Source organism: Cebidichthys violaceus, unplaced genomic scaffold (genome assembly GCF_023349555.1).
Source record: "Cebidichthys violaceus isolate CVI_PGR_0920_01 unplaced genomic scaffold, fCebVio1.0.p SCAF_3, whole genome shotgun sequence".
NCBI classification, from domain to species: domain Eukaryota; kingdom Metazoa; phylum Chordata; class Actinopteri; order Perciformes; family Stichaeidae; genus Cebidichthys; species Cebidichthys violaceus.
In genome coordinates this window covers 2,612,574-2,625,073 of record NW_027176483.1, presented here as the reverse complement: position 1 = coordinate 2,625,073, position 12,500 = coordinate 2,612,574, and the positions used below count along the sequence as shown (strand labels likewise).

At 46.2% G+C, this 12,500-nt stretch overlaps 1 protein-coding gene across 6 annotated transcripts in view; it reads right to left on the bottom strand.

Annotated features, from left to right (window-relative positions):
* plekha7a (pleckstrin homology domain containing, family A member 7a) overlaps positions 1-12,500 on the bottom strand; it is a 94,380-nt gene that overhangs the window by 23,876 nt on the left and 58,004 nt on the right. For all 6 annotated transcript variants that reach the window (XM_068722488.1, XM_068722490.1, XM_068722489.1 and 3 more), the window contains 3 exons: positions 4,890-4,994; positions 3,588-3,660; positions 971-1,071 (listed from right to left, as the gene is read on the bottom strand). In XM_068722488.1, the coding sequence (XP_068578589.1) occupies positions 971-1,071; positions 3,588-3,660; positions 4,890-4,994 (279 nt within the window). The remainder of the gene's footprint in view (positions 1-970; positions 1,072-3,587; positions 3,661-4,889; positions 4,995-12,500) is intronic.

The following is a 12,500-nucleotide window of genomic DNA, read 5'->3' as shown; positions in this document are numbered from 1 at the left end:
TCGGAGCCTTACTCTCATGTCTGCCTATTAACTTCACACGTGTCGGGCTCGACTCAAACTCGACCGCCTCGGGGGGGGGGGGAAGCTTCATTCCATTCCGGAGGAGCTCGTCTGTCTCAATAAAAGACGCTGACGGACATCCAGTGGTAATAGACGTGGCTACAACAGGTGGCGAGCGCTGAGCGGAGCGGAGGGGCGGCTTTATTCACTACCATTTCAAAATCTTTTTTTGGCATAATTGCCATACCGATTGCAGTGAGTTGTCAGCGGCGCGCGCACACACACACACACACACACACACACACACACACACACACACACACACACACACACACACACACACACACACACACGTTTGTCCAATAAGAAGTTGTAAGTTATGCTCGACAGGATAGAGGCGGTCGGCAGTGCAACAGGTGTTGCGGTCGTGTTCTGTTCAGTTGAAGTTGTGCGTATTACTTCTGAGGAACGTTTGCGTCGTTAACAATAGGAACGACTCATCGGGTGCTTTAAACATCACGAGGGTTATACAGTTTTAGCATTTGGACGTGAAGTGGGAGTAAAACCTCAGCGCTTTGAGTGTTTTTAGTCGTCTGATGTTGGAATCATGTTGAACGGCATGAGATCAGCTTTGCAGTGATTCCACTCGTAGAGAGAGAACGGTCGTTAGAGCCTGAATCACGTCATCATGTTGGATACAAATGTGTTTATCCAAATTAGCTTATTAAAGAGAAACGTTCATGCTGAGAGGTACAACAACAACACAATTCAAATTTGAATTGTTTTTTCTCTCTATTCCAGCTCTGGATCTGAAGTTTGCAGGCTTGTGTTGAGTTAAGAGTCCCGACTGTGTTTGTTAATCCAAACAAGCAGAAATACAACAAAGAAACACAAACAGGACAATCACATCAGAAAGTGATTCAGCGATACGAGTCAGAGCAGAGCAGTCGAAGAACAAAGAGAGGCGTACCTTGAAGGCATACTTGCGGCCGATGTGGTCCTCGGGTCCCACGGGTGAAATGACATAGCTGGGCAGAGGAATACTGCCAAGGACCGATTCCTCTCTGCTGTCTGAGAGAGAGAGAGACAGAGAGAGAGAGGGGGGGGGGGGGGGGGAAGAGAGAGATGGTGGGAGGAACGTGGGAGTAGATAAACAGGGTGAGGAAGGTGAGGAGAGGGAGGGAGTGAGGGGGGACGGACGGAGGGAGAGGGAGAGAGAGAGAGAGGGCGAGAGAGAGAGGGAGAGACGGAGAGAGGGAGAGAGAGAGAGGGGGACGGACGGAGAGAGGGAGAGGGCGAGTGGGGGGAGTAGATAAACAGGGTGAGGAGAGGAGGGAGGGAGGGAGAGAGAGAGGGAGGGGGGGAGACAGAGAGAGAGAGAGAGAGAGAGAGAGGGGGGACGGACGAAGGGAGAGGGAGGGAGAAAGGGAGACAGAGAGAGAGAGAGAGAGAGAGAGAGAGAGAGAAAAAGAGAGAGAGAGAGAGAGAGAGAGAGAGATGGTGGGAGGAACAGGGAGTAGATAAACAGGGTGAGGAAGGTGAGGAGAGGAGTGAGGGAGATATGGGGGAGAGGAAGGAGCCAGAGATTACATATCAGTCATCACCCACTAATTTCATCACCGCCTGCCACCAGTATCACAACACTCTCATAAACACACTCGTATGCCGTCACTCACGCCCGCGGTGTCCTGCCAAAAACGGTAAATGACCATTCTGGTGTCCCGGTGTCACAGAGTTAACGCTGGGCCGGTCCAACTGGCAGCCGGGCCGCCATTCCTCTCTGTGGCTTGACCCGCGCATACGGCCGGTCCTTCTATATTTGTCAGGACCCCCCCTCTCACTGACACAATGCAGTCCTCAACCTCTTCAGCCTCTTTCACCTTCAACCTAAAAACTCCTGAACCCTCAAACGGCCCTTTGAAGCAGCGAGGGACGTTTAAAATGTCCTCACTTTCCCACAAAAAAAAACAACTAATAAATTCTAAACGGGTCCCGTACAACACGAGTGTGCAACCAGAACATGTCCCCAGTTAATTAGTTCACACATCTGTGAATAAATATCTTGAGCATTTGTTTTCAACAGAACATTGTGACAGCCCGCTAGAATGTGTGTGTGTGTGTGTGTGTGTGTGTGTGTGCACAGCGATTACCACATCGCAACATTTAGTAATGGTATGAAAATATGTGTGTGTGTGTGTGTGTTTGCCTGAGGGGTGATAAGGCGGCACTGTGGATTAAAGGGGTAATTGTTTAAAAATAATTCAAGGACCTTTGGAGGAGACATTCCCTGAATGGTGGGCGAGACGGCGAGGTCTCCATTATCTGTCTCACTCACACATTGAGCAGACCAGACCGTGACGACTGAAGTTAGACAGAACCCAAGGAGCTCAGGAACGGCAGCTCTTGGTCCCCGTTAGACGGCGTGTTCTTATATGCCTTGAGGGAGTGAGGATAAAGGTTGTGTACGCTGTACAGAACCAGAGAGGTATCCACACATTTAGAAATACTCAGATTATGTGTGTCTTTAAATTCACGTTTTATCTGAATTTTTTTCAACTTGAAAGACGACTTTAAAAACAACAAAATGAAAGAGTTTCTAATCTTTGCCTGTGAGCCACGCAGCCATTTAATGAGCACCTAAAGTACTGGTGCGGTTTGGTGCAGCGGCATGTGAGATTAGCCGTGGACAGACGCAGAGACGCACACACAGGACCGATATCATCATCTCCTTGCAGAGACGATAAAATACGACAAGTTTTTAAACGTTAAAATGTAAAACACCAGGCTGCTACAAGTACCGCATCGTGTACCACATTGACCTCTACAGCCCACCGAACAAAATACAGGTAATCAAAGAAGGAGGACAGCAATGGGGGGTTGGGCTGATGAGGGACGGATCAAGTGTTTTCACGTCGAGAGGAGAAACCTTTGAACCGTAAGAGAGGAAGACGGATCAGAGAATCGATTCCATGCGTGGAGGCGCAGATATTCTGGTTTGGAATATGGAGATGAAACAGGAAAAAAAGGGCGGCGGGAGGGAGGGGGGGGGGGGGGGGGGGGGGGGGGGGGGGGGTGATGCAGCTCAGAGTGCATCCAAATCTTCCCAACTCAAGTGAGAGAGATCAGATTAATGCCCGACCAAATTGAATCACTGGCTCCTTTTGTCAGCCACAGTTCACTTCAAACCGTCACAATCCAATCAAACGTTTCAACTTTGACGTATATATTTATTTATATATATATATATATATATATATATATATTTTATTCATCTCCAGTGACACATATTCCCCCCCGCCCCGGTTGTCTGCATGTCCCTCAATTTTAAAGACGAGAAAGAGACAGGACTCTGATCCGTCCGTCTGTTTCTGCTTCCGTATTTTAGACGGATGTCGTTCTAAAGTGTAGGATTACTCGACAACAGCACCAGTGAGACACCGGCAGACGAGACATCCAGTGTTTTTGTTATTTTGTCCCTGAATGTATGATCGTTGGAGGGCGGAACAGAACAGGAAGTACGTGTGGATTTCAACCAGGTTCTCCACCCGTTGGGTCCCAGAGAACCTTCTCCTTGAACAGGGACTCACCTTTGTAGTAGAACAGACAGAAATCAGCCAAGACGAACCACTTCCTCTTCCACAGACGCATCCCGGAGCTGTCCTGCAGAGGAGGAGGAGGAGGAGGAAGAGGAGGAGAAGAGCGTCAGTGATGAGTGAGTGAATAACGAGACACAGAAGTAGCACGAGATCCGAGGAGATAACGAGAAAGACGATGGGAGGGGGTTTTATTTTTTTTCCCCGAGATGGAAAAAAAAGAGAAAAAGGAGCAGGAGAGGGAGGAAAGGAGGGATCATTTGTCCTCGTCCACCGGCTCGCTGGGCTTGTCACGGCTGCTTTACCGCCCGCTTCGTCTTTTATGTTCGCGGTCTGAAAACGGTGCCATTTGAACAGGAGAGGAGATCCAGAGGGATCCCAGAGACCTTCTTTGAAAGCCTCCTGTATACATGTATGTGTGTATGTGTGTGTGTGTGTATGCGTGTGTATGCATGTGATACGTGTGCACATGCAAGTATACGTGTACATGTGTGTGTTCCTGCCGGAGTTTTTCTAATTAAAAGATAACTGCAAAAATTTAGACTGTATGTGCAAACGAGTGTGTGTGGCTGTGCATTCAGTTGTGTGTGCATTCCTGCCTGTGTGTGTGTGTGTGTGTGTGTGTGTGTGTGTGTGTGTGTGTGGTCATTAAAGTATAATTGCTTCGCAGTAACATCGCTCACTGTTTGTCTTGTACCGACGCCAAGCGTTTCCCAGCGGGACGGTGCCAACTACAGATATTTTAAGTACAACTCCACATACTCAGAGTGTCTCTCCAGTAACAGCCTGCCTGTGATCAGCAGCAGGTGCTCCACATCGACAACGCAAAAAGGCATAAATCAAGACAAAAAAAAAAAATAGAAGTAGGCCAATGGAGGAAACGTGTCCGGCTGAAGCTGGGAACTCAACCCGGTCGCGTGTTCAAGAGACGGATGTCTCAAGGCTGAACCAGCTAATGCACTGAAAATATCCTGTGTGAGACAAACTGGATATATATATATATATATATATATATATATACATTCATGTTGTATAAATAGTTAGTTGCAGCCCTTGCTCAAAGGATTGTTGGCATTATAATGTACAATATTTGTTTCTAGATTCTAGTTATTGCAGCCAAGAGTCATGATACTCAGCAGGGACTGAACCGGCTGTCCCTCTGGCAACGGGCCAGACCTCTACGCCTCGCCGTGTGGTCGGCAGCGAAGAAATCAGAAAGATGCTGTCACGGTGCAGACCCAGTCCTGTGTGTTTCAGTCAGTGTGTGTGTGTGTGTGTGTGTGTGTGTGTCCTGACCTGTTTGTACAGCCATCCTCGCACCACCACAGGAACATTGGGATTCCTTTTAATGGCCTGCTCTCTCTTCCCGAAGCTGTGCACCTTCCCACTGGACCGGGAGCCCTGTGAACACACACACACACACACACACACACACACACACACACACACACACACACACACACAGAGAGAGAGAGAGACAAATGAAGAGGGCTCTCATGATCAAAGCCCCTCACCGTCACACACGACCCGTCACTGGGTCTACATAATACGGACCGCAGACGTGCAGGTGACCGGGAGACGACCGGTTTGTTACTCGTTACTCAGCTCGTTAGCTCATTAAGGATATTTATTCTCCGCAGCGGAACTGTTGTCAGAAGTGCGACAGATGTGTGTGTGTGTGTGTGTGTCAGTGACTTATAGTTTGAAACAGGCAATCTGTGGACTCATCAGACCACTCACTGACTAAGTACATGACTGAATGGACCTTCACACACACCATGATTATCCTTTTCTCTCTCTCTCTCTCTCCCGGTACCTTTTTCTGCCCCAGTTGCTTCGTAATTACAGCCATTATTTGAGTACAGACAATTTTCCACTGGGCCTCCGCGAGAGCACCAGCCAGGGTTGCCATGGCACTAGTCAAGACATTTGTCAAAGCCTCTGCAGACACAGATCAGGTGGGAGGTTTAGATTAAGTGGGCTCGTGACCCGCAGGGTCGGCTGGTTCGACCCGCCAGACGGGCACACACACACACACACACACACACACACACACACACACACACACACACACACACACACACACACACACACACACACACACACACACACACACACACACACCTGCTGGGAAAGTCTGGGCTCCCGTCAAAAGAGACTCGAGTGCAATGTGAGTCTTTCAATGTCAGCGGTGTGTCGAGCAGCACCCAGATGTGAACGCATTCCAAGTGTGCGCAATACTGATGAGGCGACTTTTGCTGCATAGAGAAGTCAAGGGTTGTGATGGAAAAAAGGGGGAAAAAAAAAAAAGTCTACAAATGTCTGTGTTGAATCCTCCTGAAACACGGAATCTCTGCATCCGACTTAAGTCGCTCTCGCTCTCTGTGCTTTGTTTGCATTATTGTATACATTATAATTAGGGTTGCAAAGGGGCGGAACATTTTCGGTAAATTTTCGGAAAACTTTCGGAAACATTTCGGCAAATTTCCGGAAACTTTCTATGGTAAGTTAAACTCGGGAATACCATTTTTTTTTGCATTTGATTAATAGGGAACACACTATTTTATTCAACGTTCATGTTTTTGTTGCTCAATGAAAGAATAAAGTTCTACACACAAATGGATTAAGTCAAAAATGTCATTTTTGAAATTTGTATTAGAAATTTTTGCACGCATGTCTGCTTATGACGAAACAAAATGTCTTGTCATATATGACAATGTAAATACAGTCAAATTACCCCAAAATTTTCAGTTTATTCTCGTTAATTCCCATTTATTCCCGTATATATTCCCATGGAAAGTTTCCAACTTTGAATATTCCCGGAATTTCGCAACCCTAATTATAACACTCGGGCTCCCTTCTGTAGTAGATCTGTAGTACTCCAATAATATTTCAACTTGTCACTTCATGAGGTGGCGCGTTTGTATTTTTAAACATGGCGTCACTACTTTAGGTGCTTGTGGTTATTTTGTAGCCTATAGTTATCAACTCTATGAAATATTATAGGACGCCTACAGTTCCACAATTAACATCAGCCAGACGGACGGGGCGTGATAGAGCGACATCCCTCGTCACGCACGCCCAATGATTTGACAATTCGGAATAAATCAGACGAATCGAACACAAAACCAGGTGAATTCTTATTGTAAGCAACTATCTGAAGAGTTTAAGTTAACCTCCAGCTATAAGCAGTGTTTATCTCTTCAGTTCTTATTACTGTCGCAGCCCTTTAAGATACAGTTCAGGCGCTCGCCATCAATCCGTCTTCCGTTACACAGATTTAAGATATGCATGGGTGCTGGTTGTCTCTCTCTCTCTCTCTCTCTCTCTCTCTCTCTCTCTCTCTCAGCTAACCATGACATTCTTGCGTTATTGTTGTGTGTGTGTGTGTGTGTGTGTGTGCCTGTTGTACAAGCCAGCAAAACATACTTGCACGCCGCGCATGTATTCACCAAATCCCGTTACGCCATCCTCTATTCTGAAACCTCAGAAGAAATACGACTCCCCAAGGCTGTGCAAAGACACACACACACACACACACACACACACACACACACACACACACACACACACACACACACACACACACACACACACACACACACACACACACACACACAAATACCCTGCCACCTCTGTCACTCTGTTATTATAATTTAAGATTTAGTGTGACGGCTGCGTGAGTGTGTGTATGGACTGGAAGCAGCACTGGGGAGGCATCCACGGCTGGAAAACTGCAAACCCACTCACTAATTAGAGGGAGGCTGGTTGGCCAAGCATGATGCAAAGATGCAGAGTGGCTCCGGGGGGGGCTGTCACATCGGAGTCCCTCATCTGTAAATATACAGTATGTCCATGCATGTTTGATGTGTTTGTCTCTGCCTGTGTGTGTGTGTGTGTGTGTGTGTGTGTGTGTGTGATGCGGTGGTCTATTTTTAGGCCGGTGGGTAATTCTGTGGTCCCTGCTGCAAAGTAGCACTCTGTGTGTTGCAGGTGAGCGACTCGGGGAGCGGAGCAGCTATTTGTTACATTAACGCCGCCCGATCGGACAAAACTAAAAGCCCGGAGAGACGAGTCAAAAAAAACCTGGAGGCTGTCGGTTGAAATCCCTAGACGAGAGAACTATGTGGGAGGCGGAGGTAATTAAACAGGAGTAGCACTTTACCATCCCTTTAGAAATCACTTTGAGGCATATTTACACTCGATAGCTAATCTCAGTCTGTTCAAGTCGATCTAATCCGTCGTTAACAGCATTTCAGTGTAATAGAACATGGCGGCTCTCGGGAGTCTGGGTTACTTTTAGTGCTGAAACGATTTGTCAATTGTGTTGAGACATTTTGAATATTTGCTGATATTTTACAGACTAGAAACTTGTAAACTACGCCTCACGGTTGTATGCCTTCGCCAACCAGTCAAAGTTGCAGTTTTGTGCCAAACTTGAAGGAATTCGCTCAAGGCGTTCCTGAGACTGAAAACACAATGCCTCGCTGTCACGGCTGTCTGCGGCAAGGACGCCATTCAAAATGGCGAGATAAATCAGTTAAGGAGAAGAACTTGCAGACTTGTAGATGTTTTGACCTGCTGGTGCTAGATTTTTTTAAAAATAGTCAGAGAATTGACGTTCATCCCGTGAATGTCTGTACCAAAATCCATGGCAATAGGTCCAGTAGTTGTCGAGATATTTCACGAAGAAACTGAAACTTGAACTAGACGAAAAGGAAAAGTCAGGGATTCACTCTCTTGATCATGAAGGTTTCCTCAGAGTCTCACGGCGCTCCATCCCATAGTTGTTGAGATATTTCAGTCTGCACTAAAGGGACGGATCAATTAAATGGCCACCATTTCCAGCCTGAGGACCAGGCCGCTAGTTTGGCTTAAAACAAATGAATTAAAGAATTTAAAAGGTTGGGATCAGGAACAAAGACTAATATGCCTTAAAGCAGTGGATTTCCAAAATGTGAGCCGCTCAGAACAAACAGTCTCCTGCTATTGATCTCCACTGAACTGTGTGATCATGGAGCTCGATGTTAGTGGGAAAGCTCGCACGCTCATTAAACTGAAAATGAAAGTAAAACCAGAATATCACAAACCGCCAAATCACCTCGAATTACAGTTGAATGACTGATGAAGGCCATTAATGCATTAGGAGGTAGGAGTGTTACCTTAATGGCGGTAGTTAAGGAGGAGCGTCAGTCACTCTTTTTCCAATTGAATTTATTTCGGTTACCACAGGAAGTCTTTAAGTGACAAACCAATCCTTCAGCCTATCGCAGTCCAGCGGAGCACGGGCTAATCTTTAATGGTGGCGTGTGCTGGTTTTCCATTCTCAAAGTGGCACATGAAGCTTCATAAACTCACAACGGTGAACTGAGAAACATCGGGGACTCCTAAATGACATCGACTTTGATAAATCCCAGAGACGTTACGCAGACTGGTTACGAACGTCCCTGAATACGCATCCGGCGACGGAGAACACAAGAGCTCAAAAGGAGAATTCTGACACAAACCTCTCGGGGAGAAAACGGGATGATTTCTGCCTCGGCGCTCCCTGTGATGTTTAGTCAGGAGCGGAATGGATGCGACTTATTCAAACTGTGGATTAATTTGTTGATGGCGGTGTGCTCTGCAAGACGGGGGGCGGTGGGGGGGGACGGGACATGAAAGACTCATCTTTCCTCTGTTAAAGACTTTTTCTTGTCAGAACGAGGCTGACTGTACTATTCCCCTGCTGCTGTTTTTTTTCGATGGCAGGGGTGATGAGCCGGAGCACCTGGGAGGGCCGCGGGCCAGGAAAACACACGGGCGTGGAAATGGCGACAGGCCTGTAGTGATAGATGTCCTGTCATCTCGGCAGCACCGCACCCGATGACACGTGTTCAATCTTAGTCCCGCGGCACCTGTTGATGGGGCGGGATGAGATTTCACGCCGCTGTGGAGCTGTGCATGTGCATGCGTGCGAGTGACTGAGTGAAAGGGAGGGTGAGATATAGACTGAAAGAAAATAAAAAGTAAATGAACAACCAAACTTTCCAATTCCTACCGAGAAAACTTTATGTTGCACCAAAACCAGATCGTAAAGAATGTAACCTGATCTGCATTTGGGAGCTCAAATTGGGATTCCTCAGCTTATGCAAAACCGCTTCGACGAATTTAATCATTTTGGTGCCAAACAACACATTGCCTGAGCCAACGGCGGCATGAAGGACAACCAGACACAAAAGTAATTGTGTCTCGTTCTATTGTTACTCTTCACGCCTCTTTCCGGCATCCCCGTCAGTGGATATTGGTATGTGTGTGGGTTGTATTCTAGAGCAGATATGAGCAGAGACATAAAGCAAAATGTGACATGAACATGTATGCGGATACAGTACAAGGCCAGAGAAAAAGCAAAAGAGAGGCACAGAGATGAAGGATTTAACATTTTAGACGAGAGTCTACAGCCGTGTTAGCAGCTCTGTGAGGCTACTTAGGCATTAAAGTGCTTTGAGCTAAATACTAACAGCCGTACGCTAACATGCTCACAGTGACGATACAACCACGTTGATAGTTAGCTGGCATATTATTAGCCACGTTCAGTGCCATTTGTGTGCTAGCATGCTAACAGCCGTACGCTAACATGCTCACAGTGACGATACTACCACGTTGATAGTTAGCTGGCATATTATTAGCCACGTTCAGCGCCATTTGTATGCTAGCATGCTAACAGCCGTACGCTAACATGCTCACAGTGACGATACTACCACGTTGATAGTTAGCTGGCATATTATTAGCCACGTTCAGCGCCATTTGTATGCTAGCATGCTAACAGCTGTACGCTAACATGCTCACAATGACGATACTACCACGTTGATAGTTAGCTGGCATATTTTTAGTCACTTTCAGCGCCATTTGTATGCTAGCATGCTAACAGCTGTACGCTAACATGCTCACAGTGACGATACTACCACGTTGATAGTTAGCTGGCATATTTTTAGTCACGTTCAGCGCCATTTGTATGCTAGCATGCTAACAGCTGTACGCTAACATGCTCACAATGACGATACTACCACGTTGATAGTTAGCTGGCATATTTTTAGTCACGTTCAGCGCCATTTGTATGCTAGCATGCTAACAGCCGTACACTAACATGCTCACAGTGACAATACTACCACGTTGATAGTTAGCTGGCATATTTTTAGCCACGTTCAGCGCCATTTGTATGCTAGCATGCTAACAGCCGTACGCTAACATGCTCACAGTGATGATACTACCATGTTGATAGTTAGCTGGCATATTATTAGCCACGTTCAGCGCCATTTGTGTGTTAGCATGCTAACAGTTGCTAATTAGCACTGAACACAGAGAAGCACAGCTGAGACTTAGCGAGTGTTTGGTCGTAAACCAAACAATAAAGTATTGGACAATACTAGAATTTTGACCAGATCGTGGCGCTAAAGTTAAAAGATTAGCATAGCGATTACAATTTATCTCGAGCGGGACATGAATGTGCATCAAATTTCATGTCAATCCATCCAACAGGATTCAGATCCTTTGAAATCCAAAGTCATTAGGACTCATACACAGGGGCTGATTAACGTCTTTATGGAATTTTTTGTAATTAATTAAGTTTAGATTAGTTCCCTTTAAGCCCGGCTTTCCCTTTGAAGTTCTGTCTTCCCGATGCTAGTAGCCAGAAAAACAAATCAGAAGCTAGAAGGTAGCTAGGACTAGACAACAAAAGAAACAAACATACCACTCGTAAACGCTAGAGGTTACTTTAAATACTTCAGTCTGGACCAAAACAAGACGAACCAGCTGACTGACAGAACAACAGTCCGACACTGCGGTCCCTTGAAAGGTATAATTATTGCTTGTGTCTGGTGTAAGAAATCATGAGAGGTTATTCCATTTGCAATTAGCTGTAAGTTGTGAATAATTCCCGAAAAGCAGTAATGTTGCAGTGACGAGTTGTCATTTGTTAAGTGCCTGGAGAAAACGAGAGCGATCCAGAGTTCACTAAATGAACCGTCTGAAACAATGCAGTCTGACAGGCAGCTTGTAATTACATCACGTCTACCTGCCTGGATCTGAATCCTGTTTTAATCAACCCTCCACCTCCACCTCTCCCTCCAATTAAGCCCCGTGTTTTCATTCCTGCAGGCCTGGCATGGATCTTGGTCAACCGCAGAAGACCTCTGAACCCCCATTCATCATTATCTAACGTCCATGACATCCTGGCATGAGTCGGCTAAAAACTGCCGCTAGCCAGATCAGCGAGTGTCCATAAATAACAGTCTTGTTCTATAACTAATCCTACTACTACTACTGCTACTGCTGCCAATGCTTTATTCATACGTTGTGGATCTCATTGTAACACAGGACACCACGAGGAACAGTAGGAAGAGAGGGTTGGACATAATCATTTGTGATTAAATAAGAGCAACATGTAGAAATAAGTGTTCAAATGAATGCAGTCCTGATGATGTGATGGTGTTTGCCAGCCTAAATGCCTCAGGCATGACTTCCCACAGTCCAGGGAGCCTGAACCCAGACGTTCTCATAACGGCCGGGGGCGGAAACATTTCAAAAAGGCAAAAAGTTAAAAAATAGACCTCTCAAACAATTTAAAAAAAACCACAGGATTTATGTTACTTTTGACAACTGATTTGCTAAATTCCAAATTCAGAGCATATCTAAAATAGAGGGGTCGCCTCCACATGGCTCTCAACATGGCGACAACGGAGCTGGCAGCTCGTAGCTAACAGTGCTAGCAGTGTGAACTATGACAGAGCTAACAGTGTTTACCTGAGGGGGTACAGGGAGTCTATGATACAGACGGTGATGCACCTTTCCCAGGGAAAGGGTCATCCGTAGTCAACATGGTTGTCCTCAACATGCTGTGGACAAGGTGTGAATACAACCACGGCA